Source organism: Hemiscyllium ocellatum, chromosome 44, assembly GCF_020745735.1.
Source record: "Hemiscyllium ocellatum isolate sHemOce1 chromosome 44, sHemOce1.pat.X.cur, whole genome shotgun sequence".
Lineage (NCBI taxonomy): Eukaryota > Metazoa > Chordata > Chondrichthyes > Orectolobiformes > Hemiscylliidae > Hemiscyllium > Hemiscyllium ocellatum.
This window is the reverse complement of record NC_083444.1, coordinates 2,025,629-2,046,441: the sequence shown is the minus strand read 5'-3', so window position 1 is coordinate 2,046,441 and position 20,813 is coordinate 2,025,629. Positions and strand designations below refer to the sequence as shown.

Here is a 20,813-nt window from a genome sequence, read left to right as displayed (position 1 = left end):
TCCCTGTGCCGAGGGAGCGTGCACGCCGCCTCTCCCTGTGCCTGGGGAGCGCGCACGCCGCCTCTCCCTGTGCCTGGGGAGCGCGCACGCCGCCTCTCCCTGTGCCTGGGGAGTGCGCACGCCGCCTTTCCCTGTGTCGAGGGAGCGTGCACGCCGCCTTTCCCTGTGTCGAGGGAGCGCGCACGCCGCCTCCCCCTGTGCCGAGGGAGCGCGCACGCCGCCTCTCCCTGTGCCTGGGGAGTGCGCACGCTGCCTCTCGCTGTGCCGAGGGAGCGTGCACGCCGCCTTTCCCTGTGTCGAGGGAGCGCGCACGCCGCCTCCCCCTGTGCCGAGGGAGCGCGCACGCCGCCTCTCCCTGTGCCTGGGGAGCGCGCACGCCGCCTCTCCCTGTGTCTGGGGAGCGCGCACGCCGCCTCTCGCTGTGTCTGGGGAGCGCACACGCCGCCTCTCCCTGTGCCTGGGAAGCGCGCACGCCGCCTCTCCCTGTGTCTGGGGAGCGCGCAGGCCGCCTCTCCCTGTGTCTGGGGAGCGCGCACGCCGCCTCTCCCTGTGTCTGGGGAGCGCGCACGCCGCCTCTCCCTGGGCCAAGGGAGCGCACACGCCGCCTTTCCCTGTGCCTGGGGAGTGCGCACGCCACCTCTCCCTGTGCCCGGGGAGCGCGCACGCCGCCTTTCCCTGTGCCTGGGGAGCGCGCACGCCGCCTCTCCCTGTGACGAGGGAGCGCGCACGCCACCTCTCCCTGTGCCTGGGGAGCGCGCACGCCGCCTCTCCCTGTGCCCGGGGAGCGCGCACGCCGCCTTTCCCTGTGACGAGGGAGCGCGCACGCCACCTCTCCCTGTGCCTGGGGAGCGCGCACGCCGCCACTACCTGTGCCCGGGGAGCGCGCACGCCGCCTTTCCCTGTGACGAGGGAGCGCGCACGCCACCTCTCCCTGTGCCTGTGGAGCGCGCGCGCCGCCTCTCCCTGTGCCTGGGGAGCGCGCACGCCGCCTCTCCCTGTGCCTTGGGAGCACGCACGCCGCCTCTCCTTGTGCCGGGGGACCGCGCACGCCGCCTCTTCCTGTGCCTGGGGAGCGCGCATGCCCCTGTTCCTGGGGAGCGCGCACGCCGCCCCTCCCTGTGTCGCGGGAGCGCGCACGCCGCCCCTCCCTGTGTCGCGGGAGCGCGCACGCCCCTGTGCATGGGGAGCGCGCACGCCGCCTCTCCCTGTGCTTGGGGAGCGCGCACGCCGCCTCTCCTTGTGCCGGGGGACCGCGCACGCCGCCTCTCCTTGTGCCTGGGGAGCGCGCACGCCGCCTCTCCCTGTGCCTGGGGAGCGCGCACGCCGCCTCTCCCTGTGCCTGGGGAGCGCGCACGCCGCCTCTCCCTGTGCCTGGAGAGCGCGCACGCCGCCCCTCCCTGTGCCCGGGGAGCGCGCACGCCGCCTCTCCCTGTGCCTGGGGAGTGCGCACGCCACCCCTCCCTGTGTCTGGGGAACGCACACGCCACCTCTCCCTGTGCCTGGGGAGCGCGCACGCCACCTCTCCCTGTGCCTGGGGAGCGCGCACGCTGCCTCTCCCTGTGCCTGGGGAGCGCGCACGCCGCCTCTCCCTGTGTCGTGGGAGCGCGCACGCCACCTCTCCCTGTGCCTGGGGAGCGCGCACGCCACCTCTCCCTGTGCCTGGGGAGCGCGCACGCCGCCTCTCCCTGTGTCTGGGGAGCGCGCACACCTCCTCTCCCTGTGCCTGGGGAGCGCGCACGCCGCCTCTCCCTGTGTCTGGGGAGCGCGCACGCCGCGTCTCCCTGTGCCTGGGGAGCGCGCACGCCGCCTCTCCCTGTGCCTGGGGAGCGCGCACGCCGCCTTTCCCTGTGCCTGGGGAGCGCGCACGCTGCCTGTCCCAGTGCTGCGGGAGCGCGCACGCCGCCTCTCCCTGTGCCTGGGGAGCGCGCACGCTGCCTGTCCCAGTGCTGCGGGAGCGCGCACGCCGCCTTTCCCTGTGCCAGGGGAGCGCGCACGCCGCCTTTCCCTGTGCCTGGGGAGCGCGCACGCTGCCTGTCCCAGTGCTGCGGGAGCGCGCACGCCGCCTTTCCCTGTGCCAGGGGAGCGCGCACGCCGCCTCTCCCTGGGCCAAGGGAGTGCGCACGCCGCCTTTCCCTGTGCCAGGGGAGCGCGCACGCCGCCTCTCCCTGGGCCAAGGGAGCACACACGCCGCCTTTCCCTGTGCCTGGGAAGCGCGCACGCCGCCTCTCCCTGTGACGAGGGAGAGCGCACGCCGCCTCTCCCTGTGACGAGGGAGCGCGCACGCCACCTCTCCCTGTGCCTGGGGAGCGCGCACGCCGCCTCTACCTGTGCCCGGGGAGCGCGCACGCCGCCTTTCCCTGTGACGAGGGAGCGCGCACGCCACCTCTCCCTGTGCCTGGGGAGCGCGCGCGCCGCCTCTCGCTGTGCCTGGGGAGCGCGCACGCTGCCTCTCGCTGTGACGAGGGTGCGCGCACGCCACCTCTCCCTGTGCCTGGGGAGCGCGCGCGCCGCCTCTCGCTGTGCCTGGGGAGCGCGCACGCCGCCGCTCCCTGTGTCGCGGGAGCGCGCACGCCGCCTCTCCCTGTGCCCGGGGAGCGCGCACGCCGCCGCTCCCTGGGCCGAGGGAGCGCGCACGCCGCCTCTCCCTGGGCCGAGGGAGCGCGCACGCCGCCTCTCCCTGTGCCTGGGGCGTGCGCCGCTCCCTGGGCCGAGGGAGCGCGCACGCCGCCTCTCCCTGTGTCGCGGGAGCGCGCACGCCGCCTCTCCCTGTGCCCGGGGAGCACGCACGCAGCCTCTCCCTGTGCCTGGGGTGTGCGCACGCCGCCTCTCCCTGCGGCAGTTGGGAGCGCGCACGCCGCCTCTCCCTGTGCCTGGGGAGCGTGCACGCCGCCTTTCCCTGTGTCGAGGGAGCGCGCACGCCACCTCTCCCTGTGTCGAGGGAGCGCGCACGCCGCCTCTCCCTGTGTCTGGGGAGCGCGCACGCCGCCTCTCCCTGTGTCTGGGGAGCGCGCACGCCCCTGTGCCTGGGAAGCGCGCAGGCCGCCTCTCCCTGTGTCTGGGGAGCGCGCACGCCGCCTCTCCCTGTGCCGGGGGAGCGCGCACGCCCCTGTGCCTGGGAAGCGCGCAGGCCGCCTCTCCCTGTGCCTGGGGAGCGCGCAGGCCGCCTCTCCCTGTGCCTGGGGAGCGCGCACGCCGCCTCTCCTTGTGCCGGTGGACCGCGCACGCCGCCTCTCCCTGTGCTTGGGGAGCGCGCACGCCGCCTCTCCCTGTGCCTGGGGAGCGCGCATGCCCCTGTTCCTGGGAAGCGCGCACGCCGCCCCTCCCTGTGTCGCGGGAGCGCGCACGCCGCCTCTCCCTGTGCCTGGGGAGCGCGCACGCCGCCTCTCCCTGTGCCTGGGGAGCGCGCACGCCGCCTCTCCTTGTGCCGGGGGACCGCGCACGCCGCCTCTTCCTGTGCCTGGGGAGCGCGCATGCCCCTGTTCCTGGGGAGCGCGCACGCCGCCCCTCCCTGTGTCGCGGGAGCGCGCACGCCGCCCCTCCCTGTGTCGCGGGAGCGCGCACGCCCCTGTGCATGGGGAGCGCGCACGCCGCCTCTCCCTGTGCCTGGGGAGCGCGCACGCCGCCTCTCCCTGTGCCTGGGGAGCGCGCACGCCGCCTCTCCCTGTGCCTGGAGAGCGCGCACGCCGCCCCTCCCTGTGCCCGGGGAGCGCGCACGCCGCCTCTCCCTGTGCCTGGGGAGTGCGCACGCCACCCCTCCCTGTGTCTGGGGAGCGCACACGCCACCTCACCCTGTGCCTGGGGAGCGCGCACGCCACCTCTCCCTGTGCCTGGGGAGCGCGCACGCTGCCTCTCCCTGTGCCTGGGGAGCGCGCACGCCGCCTCTCCCTGTGTCGCGGGAGCGCGCACGCCACCTCTCCCTGTGCCTGGGGAGCGCGCACGCCGCCTCTCCCTGTGCCTGGGGAGCGTGCACGCTGCCTTTCCCTGTGTCGAGGGAGCGCGCACGCCACCTCTCCCTGTGTCGAGGGAGCGCGCACGCCACCTCTCCCTGTGCCTGGGGAGCGCGCACGCCGCCTTTCCCTGTGCCGAGGGAGCGTGCACGCCGCCTCTCCCTGTGCCTGGGGAGCGCGCACGCCGCCTCTCCCTGTGCCTGGGGAGCGCACACGCCGCCTCTCCCTGTGCCTGGGGAGTGCGCACGCTGCCTCTCGCTGTGCCGAGGGAGCGTGCACGCCGCCTTTCCCTGTGTCGAGGGAGCGCGCACGCCGCCTCCCCCTGTGCCGAGGGAGCGCGCACGCCGCCTCTCCCTGTGCCTGGGGAGCGCGCACGCCGCCTCTCCCTGTGTCTGGGGAGCGCGCACGCCGCCTCTCGCTGTGTCTGGGGAGCGCACACGCCGCCTCTCCCTGTGCCTGGGAAGCGCGCACGCCGCCTCTCCCTGTGTCTGGGGAGCGCGCAGGCCGCCTCTCCCTGTGTCTGGGGAGCGCGCACGCCGCCTCTCCCTGTGTCTGGGGAGCGCGCACGCCGCCTCTCCCTGGGCCAAGGGAGCGCACACGCCGCCTTTCCCTGTGCCTGGGGAGCGCGCACGCCGCCTCTCCCTGTGCCTGGGGAGCGCGCACGCCGCCTCTCCCTGTGTCTGGGGAGCGCGCACGCCGCCTCTCCCTGGGCCAAGGGAGCGCACACGCCGCCTTTCCCTGTGCCTGGGGAGCGCGCACGCCGCCTTTCCCTGTGCCTGGGGAGCGCGCACGCCGCCTCTCCCTGTGCCTGGGGAGCGCGCACGCCGCCTCTCCCTGTGCCCGGGGAGCGCGCACGCCGCCTTTCCCTGTGACGAGGGAGCGCGCACGCCACCTCTCCCTGTGCCTGGGGAGCGCGCACGCCGCCACTACCTGTGCCCGGGGAGCGCGCACGCCGCCTTTCCCTGTGACGAGGGAGCGCGCACGCCACCTCTCCCTGTGCCTGGGGAGCGCGCGCGCCGCCTCTCCCTGTGCCTGGGGAGCGCGCACGCCGCCTCTCCCTGTGCCTTGGGAGCACACACGCCGCCTCTCCTTGTGCCGGGGGACCGCGCACGCCGCCTCTTCCTGTGCCTGGGGAGCGCGCATGCCCCTGTTCCTGGGGAGCGCGCACGCCGCCCCTCCCTGTGTCGCGGGAGCGCGCACGCCGCCCCTCCCTGTGTCGCGGGAGCGCGCACGCCCCTGTGCATGGGGAGCGCGCACGCCGCCTCTCCCTGTGCTTGGGGAGCGCGCACGCCGCCTCTCCTTGTGCCGGGCGACCGCGCACGCCGCCTCTCCTTGTGCCTGGGGAGCGCGCACGCCGCCTCTCCCTGTGCCTGGGGAGCGCGCACGCCGCCTCTCCCTGTGCCTGGAGAGCGCGCACGCCGCCCCTCCCTGTGCCCGGGGAGCGCGCACGCCGCCTCTCCCTGTGCCTGGGGAGTGCGCACGCCACCCCTCCCTGTGTCTGGGGAGCGCACACGCCACCTCTCCCTGTGCCTGGGGAGCGCGCACGCCACCTCTCCCTGTGCCTGGGGAGCGCGCACGCTGCCTCTCCCTGTGCCTGGGGAGCGCGCACGCCGCCTCTCCCTGTGTCGCGGGAGCGCGCACGCCACCTCTCCCTGTGCCTGGGGAGCGCGCACGCCGCCTCTCCCTGTGTCTGGGGAGCGCGCACACCTCCTCTCCCTGTGCCTGGGGAGCGCGCACGCCGCCTCTCCCTGTGTCTGGGGAGCGCGCACGCCGCCTCTCCCTGTGCCTGGGGAGCGCGCACGCCGCCTCTCCCTGTGTCTGGGGAGCGCGCACGCCGCCTCTCCCTGTGCCTGGGGAGCGCGCACGCCGTCTTTCCCTGGGCCTTGGGTACGCGCACGCAGCCTCTCCCTGTGCCTGGGGAGCGCGCGCGCCGCCTCTCGCTGTGCCTGGGGAGCGCGCACGCCGCCTCTCCCTGTGCTGAGGGAGCGCGCACGCCACCTCTCCCTGTGCCTGGGGAGCGCGCACGCCACCTCTCCCTGTGCCTGGGGAGCGCGCACGCCGCCTCTCCCTGTGTCTGGGGAGCGCGCACACCTCCTCTCCCTGTGCCTGGGGAGCGCGCGCGCCGCCTCTCGCTGTGCCTGGGGAGCGCGCACGCCGCCGCTCCCTGGGCCGAGGGAGCACGCACGCCGCCGCTCCCTGGGCCGAGGGAGCGCGCACGCCACCTCTCCCTGTGCCTGGGGAGCGCGCACGCCGCTGCTCCCTGGGCCGAGGGAGCGCGCACGCCGCCTCTCCCTGTGTCGCGGGAGCGCGCACGCCGCCTCTCCCTGTGCTTGGGGAGCGCGCGCGCCGCCTCTCCCTGTGCCGGGGGATCGCGCACGCCGCCTCTCCCTGTGTCGAGGGAGCGCGCACACAGCCTCTCCCTGTGCCTGGGGAGCGCGCACACCTCCTCTCCCTGTGCCTGGGGAGCGCGCACGCCGCCTCTCCCTGTGTCGAGGGAGCGCGCACACAGCCTCTCCCTGTGTCTGGGGAGTGCGCACACCTCCTCTCCCTGTGCCGAGGGAGCGCGCACGCCGCCTCTCCCTGTGCCTGGGGAGCGCGCACGCTGCCTCTCCCTGTGCCGGGGGAGCGCGCACGCTGCCTCTCCCTGTGCCTGGGGAGCGCGCACGCCGCCTCTCCCTGTGCCGGGGGAGCGCGCACGCCGCCTCTCCCTGTGCCGGGGGAGCGCGCACGCCGCCTCTCCCTGTGCCGGGGGAGCGCGCACGCCGCCTCTCCCTGTGCTTGGGGAGCGCGCACGCCGCGGCTCCCTGGGCCGAGGGAGCGCGCACGCCGCCTCTCCCTGTGCCCGGGGAGCGCGCACGCCGCCTCTCCCTGTGCCGGGGGAGCGCACACGCCGCCTCTCCCTGGGCCGAGGGAGCGCGCACGCCACCTCTTCCTGTGCCGGGGGATCGCGCACGCCGCCTCTCCCTGTGTCGCGGGAGCGCGCACGCCGCCTCTCCCTGTGCCGGGGGAGCGCGCACGCCGCCTCTCCCTGTGCCCGGGGAGCGCGCACGCCGCCTCTCCCTGTGCCGGGGGAGCGCACACGCCGCCTCTCCCTGGGCCGAGGGAGCGCGCACGCCACCTCTTCCTGTGCCGTGGGAGCGCGCACGCCGCCTTTCCCTGTGCCCGGGGACCGCGCACGCCGCCTATCCCTGGGCCGCGAGGGCGCGCACGCCACCTCTTCCTGTGCCGCGGGAGCGCGCACGCCGCCTTTCCCTGTGCCTGGGGAGCGCGCACGCTGCCTGTACCAGTGCTGCGGGAGCGCGCACGCCGCCTTTCCCTGTGCCAGGGGAGCGTGCACGCCGCCTCTCCCTGGGCCAAGGGAGCGCGCACGCCGCCTCTCCCTGTGACGAGGGAGCGCGCACGCCACCTCTCCCTGTGCCTGGGGAGCGCGCGCGCCGCCTCTCGCTGTGCCTGGGGAGCGCGCACGCCGCCTCTCGCTGTGACGAGGGTGCGCGCACGCCACCTCTCCCTGTGCCTGGGGAGCGCGCGCGCCGCCTCTCGCTGTGCCTGGGGAGCGCGCACGCCGCCGCTCCCTGGGCCGAGGGAGCGCGCACGCCGCCTCTCCCTGTGCCTGGGGAGCGCGCACGCCGCCGCTCCCTGGGCCGAGGGAGCGCGCACGCCGCCTCCCCCTGTGTCGCGGGAGTGCGCACGCCGCCTCTCCCTGGGCCGCGAGAGCACGCACGCCACCTCTTCCTGTGCCGCGGGAGCGCGCACGCCGCCTTTCCCTGTGCCCGGGGAGCGCGCACGCTGCCTGTCCCAGTGCTGCGGGAGCGCGCACGCCGCCTTTCCCTGTGCCAGGGGAGCGCGCACGCCGCCTCTCCCTGGGCCAAGGGAGTGCGCACGCCGCCTTTCCCTGTGCCAGGGGAGCGCGCACGCCGCCTCTCCCTGGGCCAAGGGAGCGCACACGCCGCCTTTCCCTGTGCCTGGGGAGCGCGCACGCCGCCTCTCCCTGTGCCCGGGGAGCGCGCACGCCGCCTTTCCCTGTGCCTGGGGAGCGCGCACGCCGCCTCTCCCTGTGACGAGGGAGCGCGCACGCCACCTCTCCCTGTGCCTGGGGAGCGCGCACGCCGCCTCTCCCTGTGCCCGGGGAGCGCGCACGCCGCCTTTCCCTGTGACGAGGGAGCGCGCACGCCACCTCTCCCTGTGCCTGGGGAGCGCGCACGCGCCTCTACCTGTGCCCGGGGAGCGCGCACGCCGCCTTTCCCTGTGACGAGGGAGCGCGCACGCCACCTCTCCCTGTGCCTGGGGAGCGCGCGCGCCGCCTCTCGCTGTGCCTGGGGAGCGCGCACGCTGCCTCTCGCTGTGACGAGGGTGCGCGCACGCCACCTCTCCCTGTGCCTGGGGAGCGCGCACGCCGCCGCTCCCTGGGCCGAGGGAGCGCGCACGCCGCCTCTCCCTGTGTCGCGGGAGCGCGCACGCCGCCTCTCCCTGTGCCCGGGGAGCGCGCACGCCGCCGCTCCCTGGGCCGAGGGAGCGCGCACGCCGCCTCTCCCTGGGCCGAGGGAGCGCGCACGCCGCCTCTCCCTTTGCCTGGGGAGCGCGCACGCCGCCTCTCCCTGTGTCGCGGGAGCGCGCACGCCGCCTCTCCCTGTGCCCGGGGAGCACGCACGCAGCCTCTCCCTGTGCCTGGGGTGTGCGCACGCCGCCTCTCCCTGTGCCTGGGGAGCGTGCACGCCGCCTTTCCCTGTGTCGAGGGAGCGCGCACGCCACCTCTCCCTGTGTCGAGGGAGCGCGCACGCCACCTCTCCCTGTGCCCGGGGAGCGCGCACGCCGCCTTTCCCTGTGCCGAGGGAGCGTGCACGCCGCCTCTCCCTGTGCCTGGGGAGCGCGCACGCCGCCTCTCCCTGTGCCTGGGGAGCGCGCACGCCGCCTCTCCCTGTGCCTGGGGAGCGCGCACGCCGCCTCTCCCTGTGCCTGGGGAGTGCGCACGCTGCCTCTCGCTGTGCCGAGGGAGCGTGCACGCCGCCTTTCCCTGTGTCGAGGGAGCGCGCACGCCGCCTCCCCCTGTGCCGAGGGAGCGCGCACGCCGCCTCTCCCTGTGTCGAGGGAGCGCGCACGCCGCCTCTCCCTGTGCCGAGGGAGCGCGCACGCCGCCTCTCCCTGTGCCTGGGGAGCGCGCACGCCGCCTCTCCCTGTGCCGAGGGAGCGCGCACGCCGCCTCTCCCTGTGCTGAGGGAGCGCGCACGCCGCCTCTCGCTGTGTCTGGGGAGCGCGCACGCCGCCTCTCGCTGTGTCTGGGGAGCGCACACGCCGCCTCTCCCTGTGTCTGGGGAGCGCGCACGCCGCCTCTCGCTGTGTCTGGGGAGCGCACACGCCGCCTCTCCCTGTGCCTGGGAAGCGCGCACGCCGCCTCTCCCTGTGTCTGGGGAGCGCACACGCCGCCTCTCCCTGTGTCTGGGGAGCGCGCACGCCCCTGTGCCTGGGAAGCGCGCAGGCCGCCTCTCCCTGTGTCTGGGGAGCGCGCACGCCGCCTCTCGCTGTGTCTGGGGAGCGCACACGCCGCCTCTCCCTGTGCCTGGGAAGCGCGCACGCCGCCTCTCCCTGTGTCTGGGGAGCGCACACGCCGCCTCTCCCTGTGTCTGGGGAGCGCGCACGCCCCTGTGCCTGGGAAGCGCGCAGGCCGCCTCTCCCTGTGTCTGGGGAGCGCGCACGCCGCCTCTCCCTGTGCCGGGGGAGCGCGCACGCCCCTGTGCCTGGGAAGCGCGCAGGCCGCCTCTCCCTGTGCCTGGGGAGCGTGCACGCCCCTGTGCCTGGGGAGCGCGCAGGCCGCCTCTCCCTGTGCCTGGGGAGCGCGCACGCCGCCTCTCCTTGTGCCGGTGGACCGCGCACGCCGCCTCTCCCTGTGCTTGGGGAGCGCGCACGCCGCCTCTCCCTGTGCCTGGGGAGCGCGCATGCCCCTGTTCCTGGGAAGCGCGCACGCCGCCCCTCCCTGTGTCGCGGGAGCGCGCACGCCGCCTCTCCCTGTGCCTGGGGAGCGCGCACGCCGCCTCTCCCTGTGCCTGGGGAGCGCGCACGCCGCCTCTCCTTGTGCCGGGGGACCGCGCACGCCGCCTCTTCCTGTGCCTGGGGAGCGCGCATGCCCCTGTTCCTGGGGAGCGTGCACGCCGCCCCTCCCTGTGTCGCGGGAGCGCGCACGCCGCCCCTCCCTGTGTCGCGGGAGCGCGCACGCCCCTGTGCATGGGGAGCGCGCACGCCGCCTCTCCCTGTGCTTGGGGAGCGCGCACGCCGCCTCTCCCTGTGCCTGGGGAGCGCGCATGCCCCTGTTCCTGGGAAGCGCGCACGCCGCCCCTCCCTGTGTCGCGGGAGCGCGCACGCCGCCTCTCCCTGTGCCTGGGGAGCGCGCACGCCGCCTCTCCCTGTGCCTGGGGAGCGCGCACGCCGCCTCTCCTTGTGCCGGGGGACCGCGCACGCCGCCTCTTCCTGTGCCTGGGGAGCGCGCATGCCCCTGTTCCTGGGGAGCGCGCACGCCGCCCCTCCCTGTCTCGCGGGAGCGCGCACGCCGCCCCTCCCTGTGTCGCGGGAGCGCGCACGCCCCTGTGCATGGGGAGCGCGCACGCCGCCTCTCCCTGTGCTTGGGGAGCGCGCACGCCGCCTCTCCTTGTGCCGGGGGAGCGCGCACGCCGCCTCTCCTTGTGCCTGGGGAGCGCGCACGCCGCCTCTCCCTGTGCCTGGGGAGCGCGCACGCCGCCTCTCCCTGTGCCTGGGGAGCGCGCACGCCGCCTCTCCCTGTGCCTGGAGAGCGCGCACGCCGCCCCTCCCTGTGCCCGGGGAGCGCGCACGCCGCCTCTCCCTGTGCCTGGGGAGTGCGCACGCCACCCCTCCCTGTGTCTGGGGAGCGCACACGCCACCTCTCCCTGTGCCTGGGGAGCGCGCACGCCACCTCTCCCTGTGCCTGGGGAGTGCGCACGCAGCCTCTCCCTGTGCCTGGGGAGCGCGCACGCCATCTCTCCCTGTGCCGGGAGAGCGTGCACGCAGCCTCTCCCTGTGCCGGGGGTGCGCACGCCGTCTTTCCCTGGGCCTTGGGTGCGCGCACGCATCCTTTCCCTGTGCCTGGGGAGCGCGCGCGCCGCCTCTCCCTGTGCCTGGGGAGCGCGCACGTCGCCTCTCCCTGTGCCTGGGGAGCGCGCACGTCGCCTCTCCCTGTGCCTGGGGAGCGCGCACGCCCCTGTGCCTGGGGAGCGCGCACGCCCCTGTGCCTGGGGAGAGCGCACGCCGCCCCTCCCTGTGCCTGGGGAGCGCGCACGCCGCCTCTCCCTGTGCCTGGGGAGCGCGCACGCCCCTGTGCCTGGGGAGCGCGCACGCCGCCCCTCCCTGTGCCTGGGGAGCGCGCACGCCGCCCCTCCCTGTGCCTGGGGAGCGCGCACGCCGCCCCTCCCTGTGCCTGGGGAGCGCGCACGCCGCCTCTCCCTGCGGCAGTTGGGAGCGCGCACGCCGCCTCTCCCTGTGCCTGGGGAGCGCGCACGCCGCCTCTCCCTGCGGCAGTTGGGAGCGCGCACGCCGCCCCTCCCTGCGGCAGTTGGGAGCGCGCACGCCGCCCCTCCCTGCGGCAGTTGGGAGCGCGCACGCCGCCCCTCCCTGTGCCTGGGGAGCGCGCACGCCGCCTCTCCCTGTGCCTGGGGAGCGCGCACGCCGCCTCTCCCTGTGCCTGGGGAGCGCGCACGCCGCCTCTCCCTGTGCCTGGGGAGCGCGCACGCCGCCCCTCCCTGCGGCAGTTGGGAGCGCGCACGCCGCCCCTCCCTGTGCCTGGGGAGCGCGCACGCCGCCTCTCCCTGCGGCAGTTGGGAGCGCGCACGCCGCCTCTCCCTGCGGCAGTTGGGAGCGCGCACGCCGCCCCTCCCTGTGCCTTGGGAGCGCGCACGCCGCCTCTCCCTGCGGCAGTTGGGAGCGCGCACGCCGCCCCTCCCTGTGCCTGGGGAGCGCGCACGCCGCCCCTCCCTGCGGCAGTTGGGATGGCGGGAAAAGCCGAGCGAGCGGGAGACGGTCGGGCGGTTTCTAACGTTATTTATTTCGATTAAAACCGAACCCGGAGGCGCTTTTGGGACTTGCCGCCTCCTCGGGGGAACTCTCCGGAGAGACTTTCACCTCAGCATTTCCAGCTCGGGGTCCCGCCGAGTTAGATAACATTATATTTTTAATTTCAGGTGATTTTCTCTCTCTCTCTCTCTCCCTAAAATCCAAACTGAATGTGTTTCGCCTGAGCCGTCGACCGACCGTCGTCTCAGCGGTGCAGCCATTCGGCCCTTCTGCTCCCTACTAGCCCCACGTTGTGAGAGTGCTTTTGGGGGGCGGTGTTTCCCCCCCCCCCCTTTCGATCCGCGCCCCTCATTATGGAAACAAAAGCAAAAAATAAATAAATAAAATTGCTGTGTTTCCCCCACAACCCTCGCAATGCTGCTGGCTGTGGGATCTTGCTGTGCTCTAATTGGCCACTGCCTCATGTAGGCTAATGGGATGACCCAAAGAGGTGTTGAATTGCAAGCCTCTTTTTGTCCCCCTTTGGATGTCACTCCACGTCCCCTCCAACGCCTCATCAACCCCCTCCCCAAAAGGTAAACCCCCTTCCCCCCCCCCCCAATTTCCACCCCATCTCCTGCCTTTGACTCCCTACGTTGCCCATCCCCATCCATGCCCTGTTTCCCCCCTCCTGGACTCCCAATAAAGCCCCCTTCGTCCCCCCCGTTCAATGTGTGCACACTCCCCCCCCCCCCCCCCCCAACCCTAGACTCCAATAAAGCCCCCTTCGTCCCCCCTGTTCAATGTGTGCGCACCCCACCTCAACCCTGGACACCAATAAAGCCCCCTTCGTCCCGCCTGTTCAATGTGTGCGCACCCCACCTCAACCCTGGACACCAATAAAGCCCCCTTCGTCCCGCCTGTTCAATGTGTGCGCACCCCACCTCAACCCTGGACTCCAATAAAGCCCCCTTCGTCCCGCCTGTTCAATGTGTGCGCACCCCACCTCAACCTTGGACTCCAATAAAGCCCCCTTCGTCCTGCCTGTTCAATGTGTGCGATGTTGGGGGGCAGTGGTACCCATAGTTGAATGGGTGTGATGTCGGTGATCTGCTTCCCAGAAACAAGAGACCGAAATGATTATTGTGCATTGCCCAGTGTAACGTGTCTTATTTGTGAATTTTGTTTCAGCCTGCCTTCTGTCAACAGACATCCTTGATCACCCATGAAGCGCAAAAAGAGGTCTGGAAACCCAAAGATAGAGGAATGCGACATTTGGTTGGACACAAGGGAGCTAAAGAGGAAGAAAGTGGAGGTTTGTATTTTTTGGGGGTTGGCATCATCTTCAAAATATCATAACACAAATCATGTTTTTCTCCTCGTTTATCAATGATTATCTCCACACATGGAGCAGGTGCAGAAGACGTTTACCAGGAAGCTGCCAGGATTGGAAGGTTAAAAATCACACAACACCAGGTTATAGTCCAACAGGTTTAATTGGAAGCACACTAGCTTTCGGAGCGACGCTCCTTTATCAGGACAATCACCTGATGAAGGAGCGTCGCTCCGAAAGCTAGTGTGCTTCCAATTAAACCTGTTGGACTATAACCTGGTGTTGTGTGATTTTTAATTGTGTACACCCCAGTCCAACACAGGCATCTGCAAATCAGGATTAGAAGGTGTGGGCTATAAGGAGACGGCAGAAAAACTCAGGTTGTTTTCTCTGGAGACTGAGGAGAAAGAAGTCTATAAATCATGTGATGCATAGAGTTGATGGTCAGCATCTTTTTCCAAGAGTTGGAATAGCTAATACTAGGGGCCATGTGTTTATGGCGAGATGGGGAAAGTTCAAAGAAGGATGTGCGGGGCAAGTGTTTTTACACAATGTGGTAGGAGTCTGTTTGGTGCTGGCAGTAGTGGTGGAGGAGGGCAGGACCAAGGGCAGAGAGAAGGGATTAGTTTAATTTGGTGTCATAAATGGCCACTCCAGTCATGTACTGTTCTGTGTTGTGCAATTTCAAATTGATGTCTGAGAATCGCTCCAGTAAAGTGTGTTGGAACATTTAACAATGTTAAAGACACTATATGACTGTATGTTGTCACCAGTCAGTAGGGTGTCTGTAATGTGTAACTGATCTTCTAATTATTCAGCAACTCATTCTCTATAAAATTGACTGAGGATGTACTTACTCTGCACTTAGCAATACCATAAATTCTCCCCGTTTCAGAGTCAAGGCATGAGCTGCTTATTCATAGCTATATAAGTTGGCTGAGTGATCTTGTTCTATTTTAGTTTACTTATTTCTAGTTTCTGTCTTTGTATTTCAGGAAGACGTTACAGCCAGAACACAGGAAATATTCCTGTTTAGTCAGCTCAAAGTTGAAGCTTCTCCATTCCAGTCATAGCAAACTACATTGCGGAAGAACACTATTTGGTTATCCGTGCTTGAGCAGTCTCTTTCGAGAAATCAGAAACAGAAATTGCTGGAGAAACTCAACAGGTCTGACAACATCTGTGGAGAGAGAGAAACGGTTAACGTTTCACGTCCAGTCATAGAGATTTATAGCATGGAAACAGACTCTTCGGTCCAACCCGTCCATGCCGACCCAATCTAGTCCCACCTGCCAGCACCTGGCCCAAAGCCCTCCAAACTTTTCCTATTCATATACCCATCCAAATGCCTTTTAAATGTTGCAATTGTACCAGCCTCCACCACTTCCTCTGGCAGCTCATTCCATACAAGTACCACCCTCTGCGTGAAAAAGTTGCCCCTTAGGTCTCTTTTATATCTTTCTTCAGAGCACAGTTCTGAAGAAGGGTGAGTAGACTCGAAATGTTAACTCTAATATTTCTCCAGCTATTTGTGTTTTTAATTTCAGATTTCCAGCATCTGCAGTGTTTTATTTTATCTTTTTAAGGGAGCAGTTGTGTTTAGTATCACACCTGCGTTTTGTCCATAATCTTGGGAAGTTCTTCATCCACAAATGCATACTTTTTTAGAAATATTTATGGAATGATCTTCCAAATCCAACAACTCCTTTTTGTGAAACAATTTCTCCTTACCTCCCACTAGATCCTCATAGACAGAAAGAGACCATTCAGCCCATCAAGTTTGCATTGACCCTCTGAAGAGCATCCTACCCAGACCCAGCCTTCCACGCAACCCTGGATCCACCACCTGCACATCTTTCCCACCTAACCTGCACATCTTTCGACCCTGGGGGAAACTGGAGCACCCGGCAGAAACCCATGTAGACACGAGGAGAATGTGCACATTCCAAATTTTCTTTCTTATGCCTTTGAATGTGTTCTAGTGTTAACACCTAAGAAAATATATTTTTCTTTCTCTACCAGAGCATCTCATCATCATCTTGTTTTCACCTCCCAACCGTTGCTCCAAGGAGAATAATCTGAATTTTTCCAACCTTTCCTCTTAACTGAAGTCCCTTGTCCCTGTGTTAAGGTACACAGTGAGAAGACTCAGGGAATCCCTCTCACTGTTTTCCCCTGAGATTGTACTCTTTGAAGTCTGGAATAAAAAAAACTCTTACAGACAGTTTCGTTTAATTTTAACTATCCCCTTTATTAATAGCATCTCTGTTACGACATAACACTGATACTTATAAGTCAAGCTTACTGGATTCTATTAACCCAGGAATCACTGGCCGGCTACTCTATTATACTATTACAGACTATTTTTATACACAAGTTTACAAAGGCGGTACTGTCACAAACACAAAAGTTAATGAAAGCACTGCATGTTTTGAACTAGATAGATAATAGCGAAGGACAATAATTCGGGAGAGAAGATAATTGATACCGAGTTTTATTCCGAGGTCAGAATTAAACATTATTTATGAATTTCACAAAGGAACAGCTGTGAATGTTATCACTCGGTGTCCTGTTTGTATAGATTCACTGATGTTAAGGCAAATATTCTTAATAATCTTACCCTCCCTGCCTGTCTGTTTTCTAGTGTGCAGTAAATGTGTTCTATAATTCAATTACATTTAGTCTAAATGGTTAAGGACATGATTTGGAGATGTCAGTGTTGGATTGGGTTGTGGAGAACCACAACCACCTGATGAAGGAGCAGCGCTCCGAAAGCTAGTGCTTCCAAATAAACCTGTTGGACTATAACCTGGTGTTGTGTGAGTTTTAACTTTGTTTAAGGACAAGTTTTAAGGCTATAAACTTTCTCACCTGATAGCTTTTTTTTTAAGACCTTTACCTTTTTTGCTGGTCAGCCAGTTGGTGTTAAGATAGGAGCAGAAGGGATTCTCTTCATGCAGATGGTGATGAATCTGTGGCATTCTCTACCACAGAGGACTGTGGAGGCCCAGTCATTGTGTGCATTTGAGGCAGAAGTTAATAGATTAAGGAATTTAGGGATAATGTGGAAAAATGGCATTGAGATAGAAGATTAACCATGATCTAGTTGAATGGCAGAGCTGGATTGAGGGGCCAAATGGCCTACTACTCCAATTTCCTGTGAAATCTGGTGACATGAATTAGCCACAATACTCTACCTGAGGCCTACACAGTGATATACGTAAATGATATATTATTTTCTCAGTTTGCGCTGGTGACAAGTTATTCCTAACTTGTTTTATTTTTAAATTTCATTTCAGTCCCATTCCATTTCAAAGCTGCTGAAGCCACTGTCCAGAAGGAATCACACTGCCGAGGTTGCTGTAAATTTCACTCAGGCAAGGGCTCCTCAGCAGTGCATAAAACAGACAACAGTCTCTTCCTTCTTCTTTCCAAAGGCTCAAGGTATGAAAACCTATTTTGCTATGTGTCATTGAGATAGCTGTGGGCACTAACATAAATTCGAATCACATTCAGCAATGCTGAGTTGGTGGAGTCTGAGCAGTCCCACATGGACCCTATAGTATACTGTGAGAAAGTTATCCAGTCGAGATTGTGGTACAAGAGACTAAGGGGTTCAACAGAATCTAAGTAGGTCTGGCAGCATCTTTAGAAAGAAAACAAAAGTTACTGTTTCAAGGTCAAAATGACTCTTTTGAGATCTTGTTAGATCAGCCTCATCATTAGAATGATACAGCACGGAATGAAGACATTCGTCCCATTGTGCCCATTCTGGCTCTTTGAAAGAATTGTCCAATTAATCCCATGTCACCCGCATCCCAAAAGTTGTTTTCTCCTTCAAGTATTTATTCAATTCCTTTTTGAAAGCTCCTATAAAATCTGTTTCCACTGGCCATTTGGGCACTGTGTTCTAGATTACAATAACTCATTGAGTAAAATAACTTCTCTTAATCTTCCTTTGTCAGTCAGTATCCCTCTAGTTACCAACAGTGGAAAGGTTCTCCTTAATTACTCTATCAAAACCCTCAATAGTGAATTGAATATTGTCTTAATCTTCTGCTCTATGCAGAACAATCCCCATTGAATCAATGATGTTTGTGTTTGATTTTTATTTTAAGGTACACACTGTTATGTTCTTTTTATGATTTGTTTTGAAAGGTGGCGATAGGGTAGAAGTGTTTACTTCACAGATAATAATATGTAACCACTCCACCTTGGCAACTAGCAAATGTCAAAATGACTTCTCAGAACCATCTGAGTCATTCCTAATTACCAGATTCTCTTTCTGCTTTGCAAGTGTAGGAAATGATGGGATGTTTGGAAGCGAAGTATTAAGTGCCTGTTTGAACCAGCAAATAAGCTTTGTTTTTCCAAAAATATTCGCTGTTCATAAAATGTGTAAAAGTACATTTTATACCCAAGTCAACTTTATATAAAGTGCAAAGCAGGTCAGTTTGTTTCAGCACAGTATGTGGCAACACACTTACGATCACAGCTTCTGTTCACTACAGCAAGTATACAGCATGAAGGAGCTTTACACAAGTGGGTGGCACGGTGGTACAGTGGTTAGCACTGCTGCCTCACAGCGCCAGAGACCCGGGTTCAATTCCCGACTCAGACGACTGACTGTGTGGAGTTTGCACATTCTCCCCGTGTCTGCGTGGGTTTCCTCCGGGTGCTCCGGTTTCCTCCCACAGTCCAAAGATGTGCAGGTTAGGTGAATTGGTCATGCTAAATTGCCTGTAGTGTTAGGTATGGGTGGGTTGCGCTTCGGCGGGTCGGTGTGGACTTGTTGGGCCGAAGGGCCTGTTTCCACACTGTAAGTAATCTAATCAGTTATCAACTACGATGGAAGGGCCTCCAGCAAGTGACCTTTCTCCATTGAATCTCTGCAGCGGCACCCCAAGCTTCTAATGCATCTCTTAGCAGAAAACAGTTAAAATAAATTACAGTAACAGAAAGTATGCTGCAGAATCTCTGGGCAGAAAGAAGAATTAATATTTTTAATTCAGTGACTCTTCATCAGATCAGTTCTGATGACAAGTCACCAGACTCTGCTTTTTTCCCCCCACAAATGCTGTTCATCTAGCTCTTTCTGTTTTTGTGTCACACCTCCAGCATCCACAATTCTTTTAATAATTGATTTCCTGTGGTGTTCCTTTGCAGTCAGCTTAGGATCTGCACACAGTTTAAAAAAAAAACTCAATACAGGTTGGTTTTCTGGTGGGAGGTTGGGTAGAAGCTATCTGCAGTGTTCCTCATCAAGGTAAGCCTGTGGCTGCATTTGCAAAATGAGAACCGTTAGGTGTATGTAAGTCAGACCAAGTTCTGTGCAGGATTCCAGGGTTAATGTAATTAGAATTTTAAAAGAAAATCCTTTCCTAGTGGCTTATGAGAATACAGGTGGAGATGAATAGTATTGATACGTTGAAAGGGAAGCTGGATTAACAAATCATGGAGAATATGTTGATAGGCTTAAATTTAGATGGGGATGAGATGAGGCTCATGAATTACCAGCACAGAGCAGAGGAGGTGAATACCTTGTTCCTGTATTGTAAATTCACTGTAGCTCTATTTTATAAATTCAGTGATTGGACAGTGAGGAATGACAATTGTAATGATCAATAATACTGATAAATATCCCAGTTTCTCTTTATCATTTATCCTTCACAGGTAAACTTGCAGACCCCACACGCACATCAATCCTGAGTGCTGTGGGTGCTGCCTCCTCAAATTCTGTCACTGAAAAGGAAACATACACAGATCAGCCTGAGCTGATCACTGACAATGATTTCTGCAGAGACAACTTTGGCTGCTCCACTCCTGTGAGCCACGAGGAGAGGTTACCATCAATCTTAAGAGCTGTCCACTGCAACTCAGAGGAGAGAGTGCCTCTTTGTGGAACTACACATGGCAACACTGCCCACATTCCAAATAAGCAGGCTCACCAGCTGTTCAAGGAAAGAGAACATTCCTGTCTTAAGGGTGGTGCCAACATCAATATTGTAGAGTATGAGTTACCATCTGCACATGGTGCTGCAGGAGTAACATGTGCATCTGTTGCCACTCCGAGTGAGCCTCCTAATGATTTTACTCAGCTGGATTTCACTCAAGACTCGCAAGGAAATAGAGTTATCTCGCACAGGAAGGTAACCAGATCACCAGTCATGAATTACACATCATATAAGGGCATGCCTGTTCCCAACGGGAAGTCCACTGACTTTCCAGCCGCTGCGTCAGAAATCCTGAGCATGCAGAGTTTCGAAACAGGGTTACTTGGCAAGCTTACCTCCACACAACAAAATGTGAACAGACAAAAGAAGTTATCGAAAAGGCAAGAAGTGGCACACTTGCCTAAGAAATTAAATTCAGATTGTTTCAGAGATGTATTTCCAGAGAACAAAGAAAATGTCTTTGGGCCCATGTTGAACTTTAATCTAGCATCTTTGGAAAGACCTTCGCTATCACCAGGAACCAAATCATTTCTGCACCATTGGAATGTACCCCAAGGTACTGAGGCTTTCCAACAGCCCAAAACAGCATGCAGTGATCAGAGTGTGCTGTCACTCCTGTTCAGCCAAGACTCCCAGGGAAACAGAGTTATCTCTCACCGGCGCACAGACAGCAGGCACGGAGCAGTTGTTTCCAACAATCAGAACCTTCCATTGGGCGTCAGTGGGGGCATATGCTATAATGTTCCTCTGAAAGAGAGACTGCATCATTCAGGCCTCTGGTGTGAATCATCCAGCATAGCACAGTTGAAATATGATGATCCACAAGCAGATTTGCTGTTTACACAAGATTCTGAAGGCTATGCAGTGATCAAACATTGTTAAAGATGGGTGTATTGATTGCTATTTTATCTCTTTGATTGTCTGCTTTCTCCCTCGTGTTCTGTAGGCAAGTTAAAGATGTTATAAAGAATAAAGATTTTTCTAGTGCAATCAAAACTTGTACTCAATGTGCAGCATTTAAATTGTGCACAAATTCAATCAAGAATACAACAAAGCACTGAGCATTTCACTTCCTGCCTGCCCCCTTACAGATATTCTATTTTCAAACTGAGGATTCATGTGACAAATACCAGGTCCATACAGTGTGCAAAAGTTTCTTATGCCTCACCCTAGAGGCTCCCAGGGTCAATACTGAGGGAGTGCTGTACAGGTTAGAAGTGTTGACTTTTGAATGAGTTGTTAAACTGCGGGCCCAGTAAATGCAAAAGATATCAAAGTGCTGTTTCAATGAAAAGCATGGAGTTCTCCCCCATTATCCTGTTCAGTATTTATCCCTAAACCAACACTACTAAAGGTAGGGTATCTAGTCAAGATCATGCTGTTGACTGTGGTAGCTTGGATGCATGACATTATAACTGACTTCAAAAGCACTGCATTATCTATGAAATGTTTTGAGACATTCTGAATAGTATAAATGCAGGTCTTTTCTCAAAGGATAGTTGGCATGGGAAATAGGTAGTACCTCATTGGTGCATTACATATGAACAACAGTGAACTGGGAAAGATCCTGGCCCGTCCATAACACCA

The 20,813-nt window shown here is 62.2% G+C and overlaps 1 protein-coding gene across 2 annotated transcripts; it reads left to right on the top strand.

Moving 5' to 3' along the window:
- The first annotated feature begins 11,935 nt into the window (after positions 1-11,935).
- LOC132835262 (uncharacterized) lies at positions 11,936-20,190 on the top strand. 2 transcript variants are annotated; one of them, XR_009647291.1, is made up of 5 exons: positions 11,936-12,127; positions 13,131-13,254; positions 14,268-14,440; positions 16,572-16,716; positions 18,946-20,190. XR_009647291.1 is itself a non-coding variant. In XM_060854654.1 (4 exons), exons 2-4 carry the CDS (start codon positions 13,165-13,167, stop codon positions 20,106-20,108), a joined length of 1,398 nt encoding a protein of 465 aa, XP_060710637.1. In that variant the 5' UTR covers positions 11,936-12,127; positions 13,131-13,164; the 3' UTR covers positions 20,109-20,190. The 2 variants fall into 2 exon arrangements, 1 of the variants encoding a protein (XP_060710637.1); XM_060854654.1 differs by lacking the exon at positions 14,268-14,440.
- The last annotated feature ends 623 nt before the right edge of the window (positions 20,191-20,813 follow it).